Source organism: Lepidothrix coronata, unplaced genomic scaffold (genome assembly GCF_001604755.1).
Source record: "Lepidothrix coronata isolate B3197 unplaced genomic scaffold, Lepidothrix_coronata-1.0 Scaffold4, whole genome shotgun sequence".
Lineage (NCBI taxonomy): Eukaryota > Metazoa > Chordata > Aves > Passeriformes > Pipridae > Lepidothrix > Lepidothrix coronata.
The window spans coordinates 3,863,572-3,888,136 of NW_016690184.1; the positions used below are offsets into that span (position 1 = coordinate 3,863,572).

General features: G+C 39.0%; 1 protein-coding gene across 6 annotated transcripts; it reads right to left on the reverse strand.

Annotated features, from left to right (window-relative positions):
• Positions 1 to 1,108: 1,108 nt before the first annotated feature.
• On the reverse strand, positions 1,109 to 22,363 carry ASRGL1 (asparaginase like 1). Of its 6 annotated transcripts, none has more exons than XM_017826070.1 (8): positions 22,265 to 22,363; positions 21,630 to 21,747; positions 20,961 to 21,185; positions 17,134 to 17,276; positions 11,993 to 12,147; positions 7,643 to 7,761; positions 5,562 to 5,672; positions 1,109 to 2,777 (listed from the first exon to the last, which is right to left on the reverse strand). In XM_017826070.1, the coding sequence occupies exons 3-8, from the start codon at positions 21,145 to 21,147 to the stop codon at positions 2,542 to 2,544; spliced, it is 951 nt and encodes a 316-aa protein (XP_017681559.1). In that variant the 5' UTR covers positions 21,148 to 21,185; positions 21,630 to 21,747; positions 22,265 to 22,363; the 3' UTR covers positions 1,109 to 2,541. The 6 variants fall into 6 exon arrangements, with proteins under 6 accessions (XP_017681559.1, XP_017681560.1, XP_017681535.1 ...); XM_017826071.1 differs by having other exon boundaries at positions 20,961 to 21,192; XM_017826046.1 differs by having other exon boundaries at positions 20,961 to 21,229.
• Positions 22,364 to 24,565: the final 2,202 nt, after the last annotated feature.

Here is a 24,565-nt window from a genome sequence, read left to right on the forward strand (position 1 = left end):
GCCCTGAACGCTGGTACCAGTGCTTTGCCTGAGCTGATGCCATTTGAACTGAGGAGCAAACTGCAGCCTAAGGATTATCAAATGTCATCAATTCATATGCAAGGCACACTCGTTCCCAGTCCCACATGAACTGGAGAGGCATAACAGCTCATGCATGTTTTTGAAAAACAGACTTTTTCATGCGAAAGGAATATAGAGCATGCTACCAAGGGGCAGGTTAGACAGAACAAATCATACAGACCAGAGGGTAGTCACACTGCTTAATGAACTGCTGGAAGGTGCCCAGCTAGTCTGGTGATAAGCAACAGAAGAACCTATAGAGGATAATGCTCTTTGTCAAGTGCCAGAAATTTATTACATTATATTCCTGAGAACAGCTAAGGTGAATTAACCACAGCAGACATTTACTACTCCTTCTGACATCCCCGAGATCCTGTCTGTAGTGCTGCTGTGGTTGCCGGTACCTTCTCGGCTGACGTGAACCTGTTCAAAGCTAACCAAAAGGCAACTGTCAGGGTGAGCGTAGTGCCAAGCCCTTGCCAATAAACCACCCAGCAGGTGTATTAGCTTATGCTTGATGCTACACTAACCATCACTTGGGTTTTGGTCAGCTTGGACTGTGACCAGAACAGGCTTACATCCACCAGGAAAACATAACAAATAAACAGAGCTTGACAAAGATGGTACAGCAGGTGTTACAGCAGTACTGGTTAAATGCTCCTCCCCCAGCTACTTCAAGCAAAGGAAATGTTACTAGGTATATGCCTTCTACAGAGAAGTTCATCTGACAAAGCTGGTATATGACGAGATACTTGTATTCTTGTGTACAGCCTGCATCCATGCCTATGTATCACCATTTAGCTCTACAAAGCATCCCTCAAGTTTGATTCTTTTTCATTTGAGCAATTTCATGAAAACAATGCTGCAAAGTGAATTTTGGCTGCACTCATGGTGATCATATTTTCTATTACCTGTCCTGAATTTCATCTTCCACTATGGACAGGTGAGGTAAATATCACAAATATTTTGGACGTATTTTGGAAATGAAGCTATGCCGATACTGGTAACTTAATTTTTACTCAAAGGAAGTAAAACACCAATAAGCACATCAGAAATACCGATACTGTTTTATTAACATCTGATGATCAGATAGTAGCCATTCTCTACGTGATCTTCTGTTGAACAAAGTACACGAGTACTCCAAGGTTATGTTTTGCATGTGCCATCTTCTCTTGAACCATCACTGTCCATATTCAGTCATCTGCAACATCTAAGAAACCATGGATCAAAGTAGAGAGCAGGTCAGACAGTCTTGGCAACCCTACCATTCTTTATGCGCCGACTCAGTAACACAGTTTATTGTAGTTGGGACACTAGTAGTTTAAAACCCTGATTTAAGATTTTTTTATGGGCTATCTTGTAAAGGAACAAACCACAGAATGATGGCATGCAATTCAAACATACAAATCTGCCCAGAGAGGAAACCTAGTCACCAGTTGAAATCCATAAAATTATTACAGTTTTTAACAAAAAGAATTATATGGTTGAGTCAGAAAATAGAAAAAAAAACCCCAAAATCCTAACAAAGAAACTGTATCAGAAGTAATGTAAAACATCAGTTCTTTTTAAAAAAGAAAATCTCTGCAGATGTTTCAGACTTCATACAAGAAGCTTGTTAAGAGGCAGTTTTGTTTGGTTTAGTACAGCTTGTTTTCATCACTTACTTTTAGAGAATTATTTTTCCAGTTAATCAGCATCTCTCTGTCTCAGATTTACACTTAAAAGGTGCCTATCACCTTTGCATTTGAGTAGTAAAGACTGCTGTTATTTTTATTGAAATCATGACCTTCTTTATTACTACCCCAGATACTACATCAATATCTTTCCTGTTAACTATCCACATATACTTTGAAATATTGTAGCCTACTTTGTTGTGGTCTCTGGTCTGATGTCAGTGCACAGAATTACAGCTCCTTAGACTGCATCACATTTCCCTTTTCTGAGAAAAGTTATTCTTTTTACTCCATTATTTCCCCTGACAGTTACTTCAAGCCTGTGACGATCACTGAGTCTTAACTCTTCGCTGCTCTTGGGTGGTACGTCACTGACAGCAATCTGTTATCATGGGATGGCTGCTCAAAAGACTCTGGATTTTCAAAATTCGGTTTTTAATTAATAGGTATTCATCTCTCAAATCATCCTGGCAGCAGTCTCTGAAAATGGGCATGGAAAGGAGTTTCTCCAATACTGAAACTCAGGCTCCCTTTAATGTAGGATTACGGCATGCTAACCACAAAACCTACTGAACATTCTCTTTCTTATCTAGAAAAGGAGGATCTCCTGACTTCACAAAGGTATTAAAAGATTACACATATATCCATGTCTACTAGAGAACTACATCCAGATTTTGTTTCGAATGTAAATGTGGCAATGCCACTCCACAAAGAAGTACAGATCTTTCAGAAAGACAAAATCAACTGTCATTGTCCTCCACTGAAAACTGGAGATCTTCATTCCTCCTCAGCCAACATTTCTTCATGCTTACAGTCCCTCACTTGCAGATACAAGTGCTTCATCAAGAGATTTTACATGCTTCTCCCCAGCACAAATCCCATAATGCAGCTCATCGTCCTTTACAGCAGCCCAGGACATTTGCTTGGTGGAGAACCTTGCTGCCCACTCTCCTGCCTTGCTGACAACAATGACACCGCCCAGGCCCCCAACTCTTGTCTTCATGTAGTCTAATGCAGCGTCCGCTGCCACCTCTGGTGACATTCCTGAAAAGAAAAATAAGATCACTTCATGGCATCTGTCCTGACACTAGTTTTAAAACTCCAAGTTTTACCCCTCCCCACAGAGCCAGTCAAATCTAATTTCTCTCTCAACTAAATCAGCAAGAAATTTTCAGTGTATCAAAGGAACCGTTTATAGGAAGGCACTGTACAGTTGCTAAGAGCTGCTGTGGTGTGGTGCTGCTGCAAATATTTATTTGAATAGCTTCAGATTTTAGTTCCATTTCAGTGTTTGATACAAACTAACTCACCAACTCTATGTTCAAGAGACATGTTTCTTATGCTATCATTTGAAGGGAAAAATGCCAATTTGCAAGGTTTTCATCACAGTTTTGTCACAAGCTAGGTCTAAAGCATTTACCATTTTAAAAATCCCACATCAAAACAATCAAACATTTCAGTCATCATCTCTGTTCCAAGTCCACTGGCTGCAACAGAGCTCAAAGCACATTACTTCACATTGTCATAAGTTATCAAAACCAAAAATCAGCATTACTCTTCCTGAAACTTCTGAAACTATCAGGCAAGATGAGGTCTCAATGTACTAGACATCAGACAAAGGACCAGCAAGGTAACTTTAGCTTTTCATTACTCGATTTGTATTAACAGGAATATTTTCTAAATAAATCAAATTGAATGTGAACATCATACACACAGACCTGTAATAGCTGCAAGATACCTGTTCACTACCAGTTTAAATGAACATTCAGGAACGCAGTTGGCTTGGCCTAATTGCCCTAAGATATATTCCCTCAGTAATGTTATGCGGCTTAGGTTACAGAACAAAAACTGACCTTCATGCTTTCTTTCCCTGCAAATTTTGAGTTAAAACCAAATAAAACCATCAGAGTCAAGATTATTCACAGCACTGGTGACTGACAGGATAAAGCTCCTTTCTCTGACATACGGGTGACACTGTGACTATTCAAGTCAGTGGCACTGTCTTCAAAGGGTCAGTATTTCACTGTTTGATTTTTCACCAAGACAACAGCTGCCACCATAAGACAAAGATTCCAGCAGCTGCTAAGAATGGCAAAGCAATTCACTCCTAAAATATGAAAGTAAATTTTGCAGCATTCATCCAAAAGAAGATATTTAGTAAGTGAATTACTGAATAGCTAAACAGAATTATGAGAGCTCTGTAGTTGTTCTCAAATATGCAACTTCAGTTCAAGGACTCAAAAGTTACAATAACTTGAGGGTTTGTTTTCAGTGCCTTCATGGAAATGTTTTGGGGGGGGCAGGGGGAGTCTATTGCTGACATATTTTCCTGGCAGCTGAGTTATACTTCTGGGCAGGATAAATGAAGGTAAAGCAAGCACTGGCAGGGTGAACAAGAGCAAATCAATTAGACATTAATACATATGGGTTCATTTTTTTTCTTTTTCTCTTTTTTTCAATAAACTTTTTAATTTGATACTCATTTGCCTTTCATACTGATTAATCACAAGCCAGATAACTGCTGTCAATGCATAAGTTTTGCAATGCAGTTAACTTAAAGCCAGAGAAGAAACTGCTTTACACAGTTTAGACTGAATAGAGCTTAGAAGGCTCTATTCACAAAGTGAATAGTTAGGGACATAACATAGAGAGTAAGGGAGAGCATAATGTGTTAGAGCTTTGGGAAATAATCTGTAGGTTCTATTTTATGCTGAAACTGTCATATCAAAGATTTAGAGAAATGCACCCATTATATGCAAACAGCTCTATAAAGCATAACAAAAATATTCTCAGCTGTTACTTGTCTCTCTACTTACTGCTTCTCCAATGAAAATGTAAATTGAACATTTTCCAATTATTTCCAGTTTGGTTGATCTCAAAGCAAGTTACACTGTACTGCCCCGAAGCTACAGCTTTCTAAAAATAATGGTGATATCTATATTAATGATTCTTGAACTGCATGCAATACAAGTATGTTGTCTGGCTATGTTTATAGGCTGTAACATAATCAAGGGTTTAGATGACAGACTAACTCAGGAAGGTAAAGCTCCAAAGGGTCATCCCACAGTCAGATTATATTACAGTCATATAAGACATACTGTGTCAGCTGTTTACCACATACCCACCCAGTCAGTTTAGTACATTTTCCAAAACAAAATGAAAATTGAAATCATGGTCAAAAAGTCTTAAAAGAATTTCTGTTGCTGTAATCAGAGTTGTTAAAATAAAGACCTTTATAGTTTATTAGAAGGGCAATATCCTATATCTTCTAATTTCAGTTCCAATTGTGTCTCTAGCATTCCCCCTTACTGCTTCCTTAAATGTATTACTTTTACTTGTTTTCTATTTCCTGTTCACAAAATTTTAGTTTATAATTAGGAAAAAATATTAAAGAGAACTTCAGTTAAACAAAGTAGACAGTAATGTCTTTCAATGTACACCCATCTTATATAATATATAATGGCCAGTCTTCGCGAGCGAAGATTTGGGAAAGGTCATTAACCCTTCGAGCCTGCGCAGTGGATTTTTTTTAGGTGAGACACAGAGTGCGCTGAACTGAGCCCACCCTTTAATCCTGAGGTTCATCTGCCGGGGCTAAAGCATGATTAAATATCAGGCAGCAGAGATAATTCTGTCCAATTCAGCTAGTTAACCTTTATTAATACTTTAGTACTTCACTTTGGTTTTAAAGAGAGGTGACCCATCCGCATATCCCTGGAAGCAACTCTTCTGACACCCGTTCTAGCATGGTAGTAGATAAACTGAAACCTGTCATTATCAACGTTTCATATCTTCATTATTTCGGTTTACAGGAAGTTTGGGATATACCTTGCTCCATGTGATAAAGGATCAGTCGGGCTAAGACCACTTTCATAATGCTCTCCCCATGTCCTGTGGTTGAAGTGGCACCAGAATGATTATCAGCATAACCTCCACTTCCTTTTCAGAGGGAAAAAAAAAAAAGAAAAAATTCTCTATTATAATTCTATAATATAATTTACAAGCCCTTCATTGTTTTCACTGTTTAAAATAGGTACTGAACATTTCATCCAAAAGGTCCATTAGCTTTCTGCATTTCTGGGAGCAAAGTGCCATTAATACTTCTTTCTCATTTCTGCCTGTTTGAAAAGTTAAATATATGAAAGAGATCAACAACTGTGGGAGCAAGTCAGTTGCCGAGTTGAGAGAGACTACTGATCTGCTTGTGGTACAAGAAGCAGAAGCAGGCCAACACTCCACAGGGATAAGCAAAAATATTTTCCAGAACAGCAGCGGAGGGTATATTAAGGACCAGTAAGATAGTGATGGGATGCAGAATGCCAGGTCACACAACATTACCAGCTGAGAAGATATGAAGGAAGATCTTGTGAGGACATTGGTGAACTGACCAAAGTTTGAGGGGAACTTACCCACAACACCTTGTAAAAGATTTGAAGAGCCTAGGCTCTAGTGAAACCTCACAAAGCACCCCTGAAGAATCTTCAAAGTCCTCATCACAAGCAGAGTGTTTTTTTTGTTGAACTCCCCTTCCCCCCCCCCCTTTTTTTGTCCCATCCTTGTTTTGCTGGCACATTCCACACCCTGTTGCTCTCCACCAAGCTTCTGCTTGCTCAATACCCATGTTTCTAGCACATCTCCTAAGAAAAATATTTCCCAGGAGCTAGAAAGAAACATACCACAGCATTATAAACAAGGTACTGGGGGACGGGAAAGAGCCTTAGAAGAGCAATGAAAGTTTCTTCCCTTATGTACTTTTGTGATCAGACCCTTTCAATGGACCCTGATTTACACATGGAAAAACACTGCCACAATCAGTCTGTCAAAGCCCCTTTACTAAACCTCTGATGTTTAAAAGCACAGCTTTTCTGTTTCCAAGCCTGCAGATGTCTAGTGAGACCAAAAGTTACAAGCAATATGCTCAACAGCACCCAGTTTCACTTGTCCTTCATAGAACCATGTCCCAAACTACAGGAACCCTGAACACAACCTACACAGAAGGATATTTGCAGTCAGAAAGCTGAAGCTAGAAATGAAGCTGAAAATATAGTCAAATATATTTTGACTATATAGTCAATAGTCAAAATGCAGAGGGTACCAAAACGTTAGCAACTTCATGTGCAAAATAAAGATAGTACTAGTTTCTTCATAATCATATACTGCCAATAGTAGTGCTACTTGAGTTTGGAACATGTTTTACTAAAAATAATTATTTTTCAAATCCCAGCTGTATGGTAGAACCCTAAAGCAATCAAATGACAAGTCTGTTCTATGAGAGGAAGAAGTCTGTGGAAAGGATTTTAAGTGTTTCTTTATACTTGGATAAGAGATCTCTTAAAATATTTCCTTTATTCCACAACACATCTATTAGGCTCTGAGGTAGTCTTATCAGGTAGTCTTCTCTAAGAAGAGGAATTTACTCAAAGTTGCCAGTCACTTTATAATTCTCACTCACTGATAAAACAAATAGTAATTGCAATTACACCTACTTCCTTAAGTATCAAGAAAACAGCATCTTAATATAGAGCAGGCTACATATTTTGACTTAGTTGAAAGCACAGATGTAAAAAACCACAGCTTTATCAGAATCAACAGAAAGGAAACACAGGAAAAAACTGTTAACATTTATGAAAGAGCAGAAAAAAGAAATTTTCATCCACATTTTCCATACAAAAAAGTCTTGGATGACAATAATAATGACAGCACTACACCTCTACTCCCAGTCCTTTCTTGCAATCTCCGTGCTGTAAGAAGCTTGAGCTTTTATACATCCGAATGTTAGATCTCCATTTCAGATGTACTAGTATTTATGTGCGTTTCACTAATGAAAAGGAGAGTGGTACAACACTTATTTTTCTTTCTTTAAATGAGATACCTCCAAAAAATGAAAGGTAAGATCCCACACCCCATACCTATACATGCTGTGTCACCAACACGGCCAATCAGTTTATTAGAGAGTCCTCCAGTGGATGTTGCACAAGCTACATTGCCTTCACTGTCTATAGCAACAGCACCGACTGTTCCAAGGTCTCTGCCAAGAAAAACAGTTCACAAAATTAGACAGAATTAAAGCATACCTGCCAAAGCATGTTGCATTTATTTTCCAGGTAGCTTTAAAAAAAGATTACTACAAAAGAGGTACTGCTCATCATAAAGCTATTTTTGCTATGCTTCTCATTGCAAAAATAACAAGCAATATGTAACAATTCTCACTTTATATTTAACAGAGTAGAAAACACTCATTTTTTTTTTTTTTATCTCCCCCCATGACTTGTTTACCTTCATAGCATGGAAACTTCGACTTGGGGAGGAAAAAACCCACAAAGCAAAAGCAGACAGGGCAGAAATACTTCTAGTCATCATAGTTCTGGAGTAGTTTTTTGGCTGACACACAAACTGACACACAACTTTCCCCTAAATGGCAACTCCAAGATGCAACAATTGGCTCCACTGTCTCAAGAGGAGGTTAACCGGAATTATTAATGACAATGTACGTAAATAAGTGAATACAGAAAAGGACAGTAATGTTATGCACGTACTGAATCATTTCCTTCCTGTTCCTCCTCTTTCCTCTTCCTTACTCCCCCTAATGTTTGAATGCTACAAAAAAAAAAAAAGGTTATTTATGTGCCTTTCAACTAGTACTGCTCACAATGCATCATTAATACATATTTTCGTCTTTGTACTCTGTAGCTAAGCAATCTTGAGGTTTAAATCACTTGGCCAGTAGAATCCGCTGAAACCGCACATCATTTTAAAAATCTTCATGCACTGAAGAAAACAGAAGTCTCAACGATTGCTTTATTTCTTCAGCACAGAAAAGACATATACGATAGACTGCTCAAATCATACATGTGTAGTCATGTTCGAAGAAAAAAAAAGCCTGTTATAACATACTGTAACAGTTGCTACACTGAGAAGCAAGACACTAGTGAGAAGCAACAGTTTAAATATCCACATATTCCAGCATTTCACATAGGAACATAAACCACTATCTGGCTAGAAGCATACAAAAAAAAAAAAAAAAAGCGTAATCTGCATCCTTCCACACAGGAAAAGAATTCGTAATAATCCCTCAAGGAACTAACTCAACAGGCAACTGGAACAGGGATATCTCAGGAAGTTGCCTGGACACTGGTGAGGGTTTCTCTATAGCTCCACAAAATCTCAGCTAATTAAGTCAGACAAAGTCCTTGTGTACCCTGAAACCCACAGTCACTTTCTCAGAAAACCAACTTCCTGTTCGCTCCTGCTTATGTAAAATATCATACTGTCAGTCCCTACACTTCATTCACAGCAATTCAAAGTTGACTGATGAATCACAGGCCTTACAAACTGCTCTGACATTTCTGTGGATATGGACCTCATCTCAAACTGATATGATGGTGCAGATGGGCTTCCCACCCATCCATCTGTTACAAATGATTTGCTGAAAAGAACATGAGTAAATTCAGTACTCTCTTGCACATTCATGCGGCACCCTTCAACCAACTAAAGTTAGATCCTCCTCAGAAGTTAAGAAAGGTACATCCAGATGTATATTTTTCTAGGTAAGTATTTACCTTAAGAAACTGTGAGAATAAAAACACACAGATCACACAGGCAGCAGCTATCTGTTTTGGTATGAGAGCACAACTGTTGATGAATTCCAAAGTGAGTGTGTCCAACATACCTTATCTGCAGTGGAGCAAATAAACAACTATACTGTATTTCTTACTGCCCCTTTAAACTTTTTTATTGCTTCAGTGTAACCTTTTCTTTGTTCATCTTCAGAACAAAGGCAAAGAAGATATAAACAGGTTTTTTGCATGCATAGTTAACTCCAAAACATTACCAAGGCAGGCAAAACTGCCGAAGTAGAGATATCATACTATAATGCAATCTCTATTGTTAGTTGTTGACGGTAGCAAAAACCTCAGTAAGTACCTCTGGTATACCAGAGGATGCTATTAGGGATTTCTTCAATCAAGAATTATTCTTATATACTGCATATATTGTGATACAAAATATATTAGTTGGATTTATTCATTCCCTCTTGTCTAAATCTTTCATTATCCAATATCCATGAAGTGACATGTACTTATTCTATCCCTAATAAGGTATCTGTTGTTTGTCTCTTAGCCCTGCATCAGTAGTAGGGTTTTCTGTTGATTGCTGTCAGGGCCCTTGTTATTTAACACCTCCTCGAGTTATTCATGCAGTGCGATTCGCAGAGGGGCTAGGAGCCCATTTACTACAGGCACACTCAACTCCCTTTTTGTGGGGTTCTAAGGCAACCTCCAGTGACTCTTATCAAAGGTATGCCAGAGAATCTTTGGAGTGAGAAACTGCAGATAAATCAAACCACACCTTGTTCTCAGCAAAAGGTGTGCAAGATGGAATGTCGTACATGCAACGGAATCCTAAGCTTTTAGCATAAATGAATGCAGGCTCCTAATCAGCAGAAGAGAAAAGTATCTCTCATGGAGACACCAGACTTTGCCTGGAAAGCCTATGAAACCCCATGGTTTCCAACACTGTGAGGACCAGAGCACTGGAAGTTAAGTACACATCAACCTTCAAATTCCCAGTATGATCTGGTATTATGTTGCCTCTGACTAACACTACTTCACCTTCTGTATGTTTGCCTCAGGCAAGTTTCTGTGTAATCACTGTGGACATAACAGAGAAAAAGAACATTCCACATGTGATACAGAAGGAAATGAGCTTGCATAAAAAACGACCTGTTTTCAACTCTGTGAACTTGTGCTGATGTTTTGGGCACTGGTTTTCAGAAAAAGAACAGCGTGGCCAACACCAGAAAAAGTCTTGAGCCCTTCAGAGATACACAAGTTTTCTATTATCAGATATTCCAGAGCAAGACAATGCTGAAATTGAAGATGCCTAACACTGTTATCAGAAAAAAACTTTAAAAATTAAGCAGTTACGAAGAATGAATGAAGACTTAGATGCCATACCATTCCAACTGATACGTGTAGGAGACCAAGTCGCAGCAGAGGTTACACCATCCTCAAAATTCTTCATAATGAATGGCAATACCACACAGTCCTTGGACAGACCATGTATCAAAAGAAAACTTCTTCTGTGTACAAGATGAACTATGACTGAGACCTTATGGTCAAGGAACAACATCACTTTGTTTACAAGACCATATTTACGCTTGCCTTATTAATTTCTTTTTCCTTCTAGCAATCTACTGAAAGTAACATACAGCTTGTAGTTTATAGCCTTGTTTCAAAGTCTTTAATTAACATGCCCACAGAAAAAATTTACTTCTTTTGATCTACAAATTCAGTTCTGCTTCTCTCATTACTACTATTTAAAAAAAATCAGATGAACAGCACATAGTACAGCATATATGTAATGTAATACAGCGCTTTCCTGCGCCACAATCACTGACATACAAATGGAAGCTCAAAACAATTTGGTATTTATCCCTACCTCACAGGCATAAACCCCATTTTTGACACCTCATGTTTTTCATTCCTTTTCATGTCCATCTCACTTTCCCCTTCACTTGATATGAGACAGGCTTGTTTTTCAAGCGACGTTCGTTTTGCTGTTGGGCAATACCATCCAGTAGCATCTCACTTCATACCCACCACTGAACTTCTTGGTCATTTTTTTCATTCCTTTTCATAAACAATAGCCACAATCAGCACTCGGAAGGAGTTACTGGCCAAAATCTGAGGTCATTTAACTACCTAGTCCAGTTTAAAGAGAAATCTGATCATCTACTTAACCGAGATCAGCTTTCTTAAATTTTTTTCATGGACTTGTTTTGAAATGTGTACTGTAAGATTTTTAAAATCACAGTTCCTCCATGGAAAAGAACTATACAAAATTACTCCTGCTGTTTTTTAAAGCTGCTCTATGCTCTTCTGTAACTGGTGATTTTAAGAGGAACAACGAGTTCTGATTTTGTAAAACCTATGCTATGTTAAAGTGACAAACAATCTCCTTAAGCAGCAACAAGTTTATTAGAGTTTGTTCCAGTCATTTAAACTTGAGCAAATTCATTGAAAGCTTGATTTTCCAGTACTTTCACTGAAGACATACTGTAAAGACTGTATCAAACCATCTAACATTTGAAATACAGACCTTCAAGGGGGTTTGGTTGGTTGGTTGGTTTTTTTGGTTTTGTATGTTTTCTTGGTTGTTTTGTTTGAGGGGTTTTGGTTGTTTTTTTTGGTTGTGGGTTGTGTTTTGGTAACCAGATGGCACAAATTAAATTACCTGAATTCAAGAAAAATTTTACCTACTTCTGAAAATCTTCAGGGTTGAAATCTGGTTCAAGGTTCTTCCTCCATCTCTCACGGGATCTCTCAGTTACTAGTTTCTCCCCTGGAATCTCAGGAATACCCATGGCCTGAGCAAACAGGTGTGCACCCTGATCAGTCAGCAGCATGTGCTTTGTCTGCAGAAGATAGACATGAGATTCATTGACAGTTCTTGCTTTGTCTTGTACTGAGCAGCTTTGTACAATCACTCTTTATTTTTAGATGTATCCACATAAAGAAAATTCCACATTTTATTTTTAAACTTTCTAGATTTCTATGTCCATATGCCCTTCCACTACAGCTGAAAAAAGTCAGCTCTCCAAAACACAGGTACAAACTGTCATCATTAGTAGAAAACTGCATTTATCTAGTGCACACTTCCTATAACGGGAGAAGAAAAATTGGTAAATTTGTTCTTTTGCTAATTTGTATGCAACTTCTTTGTACTGTTTCCAGTCAATCACCAAATCACTACATAACTAACTGTTTAGTCCAGTTAACTAAGGGATCTAGAAGGATTTTACTTACAGGAACGGTAAATAAACTCCTGTTCCATTTAAAGGCATTACACATAGTAAAATAACCAACAAATGTAAATATCATATACTGAAGTGCTTCTTAATATCAGCAGAACAATTTTATTTTAAACATATCCTTCAACTAGCTGCTATTCTTATAGACTCAGAATTTCAAATTTAAGAACAGCAAACTGTTCTAATGGGCTCAACCAAAATACATTTACCCTCTTCTAAGAACATTTGCAAGTTCTATTTGGATTCCTTTATTTACAGAGCACTTTGACCAGATTTTAATTCAACAACCTTAGTTAATTCCATGCTTCAAAATTTGTACAGCTGGGTTAATTAATATTTTAGAAAAACTTGCCAGATAAATTTGTTTAATTAATCCTTAAACTTTAGTAGTAGCTCTAAAATCTGATTTCTTTTGTTTGGTTGTTTTGGGTTTTTTTTAAATCTATGTCAAAAAGTAAGCATCAACTTTTTGCACAACTGCACAGCTGTTAATCACTCATCAGAGCCTGGGAAGGTTTTGGAGGAGCAGTAGTCTGACTATACAATATGGAGTAATTTCAGAGCACAGCACTTAACTTCAAGCAAGCTCTTATAACCATGCAGCAGCACAGCACACAGGCACGAGCTGAGGTCCAAAAAGTAGAGCCACTTAATGCTGGAGGCAGCAGGCTAGCAGAGCCTTGCAAAGCACCAAAGTGGCACATATGCAGCTCTCAGCCAGAAGCCAGGATGGCATTTCTGTGTTGTGCTACATTGTACAAGACATTTAGATCTCAAAGCTTTTCATTTTTACAATGTTGCAGACCATCAACTTCTGTTGATTTCTAAAGCAATGACAAGTAATCACTATCATGACCAACCCATAGCACTGCATTGTTTATTAAAGGATTACAAACAAACATCTTCCCAAATCAGACACTGATCACTACTTAAGCCTATCACAGCCTCTGCACTAACCCCTTTGGACAGGTTCAGAGGAGGGAAATGTGGCTACACTTCAGAAACATTCCTGCTGATGTGGCCCTGAATCAAACGTTTTCTAAAATTTAAATGCCTTTTAATTAATCCTCAAGTCGTGAGAGTATTGCTTTAGGGAACAAGAATAAAGGTTAAAAGGAATAAGTCCTCTGTATATGTGAAAGAGTGGACATCAGGCTTACGTGCTGAGTGACATTACTGGACCTACCTATTTCTAACATAAGACCTACCTATTTCTAACAAAGCTGGTGAGCAGTGTTCTTTGACTTGAAAGCCAACTTCTTAGTGCAATACTGCCCCCCTCTGCCACTGCCACTAACCCAATCAGAAGTACACGATCCAAAATTCAAACTAGTTTTGGTTTTTATCTGTAAGTGTGGGGTTTTTTTGATTGGTGGAGTTTTTTTCAGGAAAGACACTGCAATTTTCTTTTGTCTGTATCTGTAGCAGGAGGATGTGTCCTCCATCACTTGATTTCTTCAGCAATTAAGGCTATATGGTCCTTTAAATAAGATTTTTAAAAATGCAGTTTTTAACTGTATTTTACAGTGATAAATGGAAGTTATTTCTAAAAACTTTTTCCAAGTGTTCCCTCCCATATGCAGATTCAGATAACATACCTTCCTAAGCTGCACAAACAAGAAATACTTGCATAAAGAGGAGTAAGCTTCTATGATAGGCTTTTGTGGTTGTTTTCTTTTTTTCTTTTTCAGTCCTTACTGGAAGAAGTTCTCTCCAACACATCTTGTCAATCAAAAGAGACAGCAGAACAACACAAAAGCACATTTTTCTGTCTCATCTGTCCACAGTTTCATGAATATGGTTGCTAACTTAGAGCGCCTAATTTTTCTGGGAGACGTTTATAAAAAGTAATTCAAAAGGACAAAAAAAAAAAAAAAAGGCGTTCCAGACATCTTACTAACAAGAAGAAATGCTGGCAAGTTCAGTTAATTTCATGGGAAATGGGGAAAATCTCCCAAACTTCTGCAGCTGACCTGAAATTCAGATCCTCACGGTTCTTTATTTGACAATTCTGGCAGCACAGAGCACAGCAAAAATCCAGCCCTTTGCATTAAGAAGTCTGTGTTCTAAGCTAAATTCTCCTTTGTCTAATGTAAAGAGCTGCAAATATAGTAGGGGAACACATATGCAGTTCATGTATAGCAATAAATTAGTTCTCTAATGTTCATGAGAAGCCCATCTAATGAAGTGTTGGAGCTGGAAGGGGTTACACCCCCTATCTGAAAAAAAAAGTCATTTCAATGTATCATTCCATTTATGTTCACTGCAAACAGGAATAATTCAACAAACATGTAACTGTTTTCTCAAGAATTTGTAACATCAGTGAACACAGTAAAAGACTTGCACCTCTAGAAGCTCTGTGATTGATAGCATGGTAAATGCTGAATAGAAATTATTGTGGTGTCCTCCTTTTTTCTACTTGACAGGTTTGGACAAGTTTGAGCCCAGTGGGAAACTGACATCACAAAGGGATAAATGTGTGCAAGAACAATCTCGAGGAGCTACTCTGGCCACCAGATGGAGCCCATACTGTTCCATAATATGATGGAAATACAATTACAAGCAGATGGGAGGGTGTTTTTGGTTGGTTGGTTTGTTTTCGGGAACTGCATGTTTCAAAATTCTTTATGGCACCGAGGCATCTCAAAAACACTGGAAAATAATTACACATGCTTAAGACCCTGGGAAAATTAGTCTTATTACCCACTGGTCACAAAGTGGAAAAAAATTTAATTAAGCACAGTAAAACAAAACACACTATGAAATATACTGTGAAATAGCCTGGGTTGGTGTCCCAAAATTCCTGTCCAAGATGAACAGAAAAGCAGAATCAGCTGGTATTCCCATTTATAATACCTGATGGAGAAGGAGCAGAAACTCATCTTGAGCTATATTAAGCAATTTAGGCCATTTACATTTGAACTTTATCATCTACAGAGATTTTTTTTTTGTATCTGGGCAAAAATGTTAAGGCTTTAGGACTACACCATTATACTTGGTCCTGTACAGTAGAATTTATGATTTTGTTTCAAATTTAGCCTCAAAACTTCTGAACACCAGAAATAACACAATGACAAAAAGACCTTGTAAGAGACAAGATGGACAAAGGAGAGGGTTTTTTGTTTGCTGGGGTTTTTTTTTGTTTCTTTGATTTTTAAAACAGAATTTGTAAAGTTATGTTCTCAAAATCCAACAATATTGTGTTCACTTAAATAGGATTTTGTCATGGACAAGACAAGAAAATAAATCAATGATTCTGGAATATGAAGTGAACAATGGGCATTAATAGAAGTTCTCCAAGAATGAAATTAAGTGAAATACAACACGTTAAAGACATCTCTCCCCCAACTCTTCACCTACATTCACAAATTTTGAAAAATTTGGTTTTGTGAAGCTGTCTACCACCTATACTTACTATTGTTCTAGCTGAATGACAAAATAAAAGCCAACTGAAGGAAAAAAACCTTATTCATTGCAAGTTTTAACATTATTGAAACGTATGTCTTCCAGAAAACAAAGTATTTATATTAAATGTTTTAGTGAAATGTTCTGATTCTAAAAACAGGACTATCCTCCGATTATGGACATAAAAAAATCCTATCTGCCTTGGAGGCCACTGAGGACAAATTAAATTTCAATCATCTTTATAGATCACCAAAAGAGGTTTGGTTTCCTCAAAAGTCACTTTAAAAGGTTAAAGAAACATAAAAGTCTTCTTTGTTCATAAGTGAATATGAAACCCTTTTCAGCAACGGGGCAGCTGCATGAGCAGGATGAAAAGTGTGAACTCCAAAGACAGTACAAACTCTTTGGTCACTGCCAAGTAAAACAGATGCAAATATCACACAAATGATCTACTCAATCCTGACACACACCAGTAGCCACCATTTCTGAAAAATAAGAGAAGTCTGTTGTGGCAAATATTAGGTGGACTTCTTAGTGGAGTAATATGGGACTGATCTTATGTAGAAGGTCAAGTAATAATCATTTTGCTGCCCTGATACATTCGATTCTCTTGAAAAATCAGTCACCACCCAACAGAGCTACTGTTACCCTCTACTGCTGGAAGACTACAACTTTGCACTAGAGCTACCATCTGACAGGTCACAATGGAGAAGACTATCTGGAACAATGTAAGAATGCATTACATAGCCAAATATGTAATTGGGTCATTTAATCCAGTGCCTTATCACTGCAAAGTGAACAATGTATTATCCAACTTAAATCTTGCGAGATCAAGCAGAAGACTCAGTGACAGCATAAAAGCTCTTCAAAAAACAAGTGAACAAAATAAAGAAAATAAATATCTTGAACACCAGCTGTGGAACTACAGGAGACCAACATGCATATTTCAATTTCTCCTTGAGAAAGCAGAATTTATGTTTTCTTAGAATGCTATTTTTTTTTATAAATATCTCTCAAAAACCCTTAAAATAAAAATGCTTCATGGTCATGACCAATAGCTTCCAAACACTTTCATCCATTTCTCCCTTCTTTCCTGCCTTCAAGCACTACACAAATATCATCATTGATGTGTATCAATATACTGGATGAAGTTGTAAGGAAAAACATGCTTTATAACCAGCATACCTTTTCCATAACAAGTCGAGCAAGTTTTATTGGGTTTGCTATGCATTTAACTGCAGATACTGCTCCAGAGTCTAAGTTTTTTCCATCCATTATAATGGCATCCATTTCTACTTCACCTTTTTCATTTAGAACAGATCCACAACCTAAAGACAAAAGAAAAAAAATTAGGGAGGAAGACGAAGAGAAGAAAGTCATTAAGACCTAACCACCAGGTGATTCAATTATTAGCTCTTATCAAGCAACTTTTCTCTTTCCCAGTTTGCTGACTTACTGAAAGTATCTCAGCAGAAACACTGCTGAGTATAACCACAAAATCCAGCCATTAAGAGCAGTCTCACAGAGTACAACATCTACTTTAAAATCAAGTTTTATTTTTTGTAAGATAAAAAACACTTCCAATCACATCCCAAATTATATACTTGGTCCAAAAGCTAAAACAACAATTACGAACAGAATTCTTTATTCCTCAGATCACTTTGAGTGCACAAAAGTATTTTACCTTACAGTTCTTCCAAAGGAGGATACAACATAACCTAAAGAAATACTATAGCATTTGATCCTATCAACAGATTAGTGTCATACAGCACTCCAAGAAACTGCCAAAATAATGGAGCAGAATAAAAGCATCCACTCACTACTGTAGCAAAAGCCTCAAATAAGTTCTTCATTACCAAATAAAAACAGTAATTTAAAAAAATAAAAATTAAGGAATAAAATGGTGGGTAGTTATTTTCTTCTATAATTATCAGTGCTATTACTAATCTAATTGAAAATTAATGAGATAAAAAAAATGAGACAACGCAAATAGGGTGGGGTTTTAAGGAATGCCAATAATTGTATCACAGGGGAATAACACGTTTTAAGTCATCAAATGCACAAGCCTTGCTCATAAGGATGGTGAAGACTAAACCTAAAAAGAAGCAAAAAGCCAAACCAAAACATGGCAGATTTACACATTAGCTCAGGTAGAAAGACCTGAACATTGCAGATAGCTAAAGCAATTTTTTTTCTTTCTGTTAAACCAGTACTAAAGCAGGTCAGAAACCACTGTTAATAACTGACATAAGACTTCTATACCAGTGTACTTCAGACCTGAATATATGAAGTTAAATCCTCTGTAACAAGAGACAACAAAATCCTGTAATCCTCCTCCTGTAATCTCCAAAACTTCCCCTGCCACATACAGACACACTCCCCAAAAGCTATTTTTTGCCTGTCTGCGACTGCATAAGCTGTTCCAGAGTTCAGCCCTGCATCATTCACAATGTGTTAATTTCTAGACTACACTGATCTGTAAAGAGCTTACAGGTTAATTGCCTTGTGCCATCCGCTTTAACATAATTCTTCCAGCTCTTCCTTTATGCTGGTAAGGAGTTAGTACTCTTTGTTTACTTAGCTAAACCCTGCCATACTCTTTTAACTTCCTTTGACAAGGTAGGCTTTCTAGCCTATGACCTTGAAATTCCCACTAGAACTAGGAGATTCTTAAGTATCAGTGACCAGAACCACAATTCCAAGGAAAACTCTACCAGGCCCCTTCACCACTGCATTAATAGTATCGTATGTCTACTGGACATCTCTCATGGGATACAGTTTAGGATTTCCTAAAATTTCCTGAGCAGAAAACAGATGCAGACAGTTTCTTCAATCAAAGGCAGCTTCCTACAAAAGCCTCCTCTTACAGCTAGTGAAGAGAGACAGGTGCTCTCTAAGAACAATTCATCCCACTTGCCATAGAATCATAGAGAGGCCTGGTTTGGAAGGGACTCTCGCCATGGGCAGGGATGTCACCCACTAGATCAGATCGCTCAGGGCCCCACCCAACCTAGCCTTGAACACTTCCAGGGATGGGGCATCCACTACTTCCACAATTCCTACATCTTAGCTGTACATCTTTTTCATTCCACTGACCACCATGAAAGTCTGTACACTACAACAAAGCTAGATACTGAACTTCAGGTTATTTCAGGTAGGATGAGTACGATGGTTACAGACTGCCTTTTCATCCATCTTTCAAAGCAATGGGTAGGGACTACCAGCCACCAAGGGCATGGTATCCATTGGCAGCAGTGCTGAAAAAAAAGTTTGGCTCACTTGTTAAGCAAAAGGCTGGGAAAAGAACAGAGACAACAGAAGACAGAAAATCTAAGGGGACATAAATAACGAACCTATGAGATTAGTCAAATCACCCGTGGGGTACTGAGAGGAGTACTCCAGTTACCTCTGTCTACAGATAAACAGATCTGTCCTGTGCCCTGCAAAGGCTGCGGAAGAGTGTGCAGGGACCACTACAGTGTCAATTCATATATCTGCAGTATTCACACCAAGCTGATGAACACTGCTAGCCAAAGCAATCACATGAGGTAAATACAACCAAGGCCACTTCCTCATCACAAGCAGAACTGGATGACTTCATTATGCTGCACAAGTCACTGAAATGGTAGTTTTAGACAACAGGATTGCTTCTGAGCCCTTCTCAGAAGGGCCAAGCATCGAGATGAGCCAGCAAGAGATGAGCCTACACAGAATGGCTACACCCTGTAATTCAAAAAAGGACACAACCTGATCGTTATGCCCATTCTTCCCCATGTTTATTGTTGTCTCTTAGCAATGTCTGTGTCTTCCTAGAAAATATTACAGCAAACTAGATTTTTTCTTTTATAAATACCACACAGTGAGTTTTAAACAGCCACTCCAATCAGCATCCTCTTCACATAGCTTTCACCTCATTTTTGCCAGCTACTGTGAACAGCTGTATCTAAGGAGCGTTAAGACAATTAGATATCTGTAAGTGATTACCAGACTATTTGCCACACTTAGATCAGCACAGCCAAACCTGAACAAGTGCTTAAGGCTCAAGTCCAGTTAAGTAAAAACTAAATGAGAGAATGCCACCCTGATACTATGTAATAGTACACACCACACGTCTAAGTTTGCTTCATGATTTCAGCTTGGATGCTCTAAAAATCAAAATGTTCAGCCCAAGTCAGTAACAAAACACTGAAAGTTTCATATGAAATAAAAGCTCTCTCTTGCTCTCAATTGCAAGGTAAGCAGGAAAAAATGAACCTCTGCAAACTAACTGAGCATATAACTAATATGAGCATATAACTAATGTTATCTAAAGCACTGATCACTGACAGGTCTTTCCTTCCATGTTTATTCCTGACATAGGTTGGTGAGAATGTTTTTTTTTTTTTTGCTGAAACTTATCAAAATCATAAACGAGTCATATCAAGAGGAGAAAATATTTGACAACTTCCATTAACATTAATTTACATTACTCATTAGAAAATCCAGTTATGAACTCTTTCTGCATAGATTCACGACTCATATACCATTACTGCATTACTTCTGTAATGTTATTTACAAAATAACTAATTGTAAGCATTAATGAAGAGAAGAACACCTAAAATCCCCAAGAACAGCATTCCTCTGGTAAAGGACAAGTGTTAAGGCTTAAACAAATGCTGCAAGCTATATCCAATTGCCTTGAAAATGAACGTTAATTAAACATATACTCCATAATAGAGTCCATGTCTTAAAACTGAATATAAATGACACAGTAATGAACAGCTCCACATGAATGAAATGGGAGAAGAAGAATGAGAACAGAGTAACTCGATTTCCTCAGTGTACTCAAGAGAAACTGCCACACACACCATGCTGTTTTATACTGAGAAATCAACTGTCTTGTGACACCAGTATTTACTCCACTGCAATGTGCATAATTCAATAATAATGCAAGCCAGGATTTTCAGAAGCATCAGGGCAAAATACCTGAAATACAAGACGATTTTAAGCCCACTTAATTCTTGAAAAATTACCTGCATTAAAATGAGGATCATCTTCCATTGACTTTACTGCCTCCTCAACTGCATCTACGGCGCTGCCTCCCCGTTTCAGGACACCATAACCTTGAAGCGCAGCTCTGACAGTGCCAGCACGACATCCCTCTTCTCGCTCTTTGAAGATCCGTCCAGCTCCACCATGCACCACGATGACAGGCTTCATTCTGCCAAGTTCCTCCCAAGTCTTTTAGCTGAGCACACCTGTTAGTTGTTTGGAAAGAGTAGTCTGTAGCGGGTGCTCCTTTCTACATGGAGAGGACTGCAGGTTAGTTAACAGATACAGGCAGTTTGATTGCAACAATTTTACCTTCCAGGAAGTGAAGTACTCACGAGGGAGCTCCTAATTCAGGTCTGGACAAGGCCCCAGGCAACTTGGTACAACTTTTAAGGCCAGCCCTGCTTTGAGCAAAGGACTGGGCCAGGTGGCACAGGAAGGGCCCTTTTCAGGCTAAGTTATGCTACAGTCTTGTGATTTAGTATGAACCCTGTCTGGTGATAATACATTACACACAAACAAGCATTTGAGGTCCTGCTAGCTGCTCTTTATTTTAGATGGGTAGCCCCACTGTCTGAGTGGAGTAATATATAACCGGCAACAAAAAAAGAAAAAAAAAGCAGCTGACCCGACCTGAGTTAACAGCTTACCCAGCTCAACCACCTGGATCCCAGACCTCTGACCTCTTGCAAAACTTTGAACTTCGTGCAGGAAAACAAGGCGTTCACACCTGGCAGGCAATAGCTTGTTGTTACTGCTCACGGCCTCCTGAGAGTGAAAAGAGATTGTTGCTACAAATCTCCGATAATGCAAATCACATTTTTGATTCTAGAAAGAAGCAAAGAAGCAGCAGCAGCCTCATCTCCCACTGAAATCTAGGGCATCTCTCAGTGAAAATTCCCCACGTGGAAAGTTTCTAGGGGACAGCTATTTCTGGAGACCGTGAAGAACAAACTCTAACTCCCTCTCCCTCATCCTGCAGGCAAACCTTTCCGACAGAGACTCCCGCAGCCCACTTCCTCTCTCTCCTGCTGCCCCAGGGCGGGGGGCCTCCGGACGGGATGGCAACAGGCGTGGAGCCCAGCAAACCCCATCCTGGAACGCCGTGGGGCAAAACATCCCCTAAGCGAGGCCGTGCAGGCTTCTATTTCAACCAGTAGCTACATTCTTCCCATGCTCTTCGCGGGCTCCCCTCGGCCCCGCACCCAGCCGGGGCCCGCTGTACCGCCGGCCCGCTGCCAGCCCCCCGCCCCGCCAAGAGCGGGAGCGCGGCTCCCGACCCCACCTGCAGCCCTGGGCGCCGGCCCGGGCGGGCGCAGCCGCAGAGCCCCGCGCCCCGCAGCCGCCCTTATCGGACATGGCGCGCCTCGCGCGCGCTGAGGCTCGCCCGCAGTTAAGATGGCGGCTGCTGCCACTCGTGCCCGGGCGGTACCGCCCAGCACCCTGCAGGGGCCGGGCCGCTCCCCCCGGCCCTGGACTACCAGCAGTGGGTGCTGCCGTATCGTGCACCCCTCGGCGTGCTTCTCCCCTCAGCCGCGGTGCTTGCCGTCGCCGCGCTGTGCGAGGCCATAGTTGCAGTGTCGCATCAGCTCATCGCCTGCCACCGCCCGATTTCTCCTCCAGTTAAATTAGGAAAATGGCACACCCCCCGCTCCCCGAAAATCGATGCCTAGCAGCATTTCCCGTGTGCCCACTCTTCCCCTTCCCTCTGTCCAAGCCAGATTATTCCCGTTCCCAAAGCTCGGGCTGCTGGTGCAGTTGCGTAAGCGAAAAAGGGTCTCCGGTCTGTGGGGAGCATCGTGCATCCCAGCCTGTGTCAGGTTGGCACAGGCCAGGTGTGGATAAGGTGTATGGGGCCCCACTGATGCAAAACTGACAGCAAAGACAAGGAATAAGCTTGATGTTTATTTTAGTTTTAATTATAGGCTGCTGGTGGAAAAAGTAGAGTTCGTTAAAAACCCCCACAATTCAGAATTTCTTTACTTTTGTAATTAGAAGTGTAAACAAATAATTCTCAAAATTATACAAACTGTACCCAGCAAGCATTTGGACGCCTTCTCTGACCATTCCTGCTTAATTCACCACCGCTCTGCTTCGTTGTCTCTGTTGTGTTGCTGTAGTCCAGGCTGCAGGGAGACCAGTGGATGCAGCCCGCTGTGGCCATGCAGGGAGTCACTGATGTGGCGATGCAAAAGTCACTCAATTCAAGATCTATTTTGATCCTGAAGGTTGGTTGAAAATTAATTAGTGTGGTTTAATTAAAAGGAACTACTCCTGATGGTTTTTCATTGTCACTGATAGGATTAACAAAGAGGAATTTAAATTTCTTATGTGAATTATTTAAGAGTGTTCCCTGGTTTTATAGAATATTTATCTTGCTTTCAGGTAGTGTCAAAACAGGAAATGAATGCTAGTTAGATTAAACAGTTTAGAAGAATTATTTCGGTTGTTTGCATGGACAGCTGAACACTAAATTTATATAGTAACTTTAAGTTGAAATTTTAATATTAGTCTAATGTTACGATTCAACAAAACAAGCATGTCACTTGATAGAACTAGAATAATTTGTTTCTACATCAACTTTTTACCTGAAGCCCTCCTTGGCCACTGTCTTTCCATTGTTGTCAGATCATTTATGTGCTTTTTAAAATGCTGTAAAGCTTCTCAGAGCAGATGGGAAAGTATTACTTTTAGTTTTATAACTATTATTTAATTTTTTTTTTAAAATCACCACGTTGAATTGCACATCAGGAACCTGTCCTAAGGCTATGTAAATTGTTAGAATAAGTTTTAAATAATTACTGTAAAAATCTATTGGTTTTGTTCTTGCTAATTTTCATGACACCTTTGCAAAATACAACTGCTAGATAAATAAATTTTAAAATATACAGAATAAATTAGGGTTTTTGCATGTGTAGCCTTGTGAAGATTAGCTTTCCTGCTTGTCAGCTGATTGTGCCTTCCTTGAAAGAGTTGGGAATGTGTAACCACAGGTGAGTAAGGGCTAGAGGGCTAAAGCAGGGAAGTAAGAGATCTGGACACCTGTGTGAGGAACCTGTGTGTGAAAATACTCTGATACTGCAGGGTCTGCTCTGCATTTCCAGTGACTAAAATACAGCTGTATTTGTGCCTTCTATTTTCCTGTGGAACCCATAAATTGAGGACATGCCCTCCTACTTCTAGAGAAATAATTCCCTTAGAATCTCACTGAAAATTTAATTTTAAGAACCAGCAAAGAAAGTAAAATATATTGTAAAAGTAACTGGTTTAACACATATTCATTAATAAATCTAATAAATAAATAAATAAATAAATAAATAAATAAATAAATAAATGTTTTTGTAGCAACTTGTCTGTTTATCCATAACTATTTTAAAACATTCATAGTATGATGTAGAACAGAAAGCAGTGCTCTGTATATTATTAATTGGATTGTAGGAGCATGCAGATTTGATCAAGGCTAAGGCTGCTTAAGCAAGTGCCATAAGCATGCAGAAGGGGAATGCTAATTCACAGAGTCTGCAAACATGGATCTTTTTGTATTAGGCAGAACTGTCTTGTGGAGATCACTGCAGCATTAGGATGC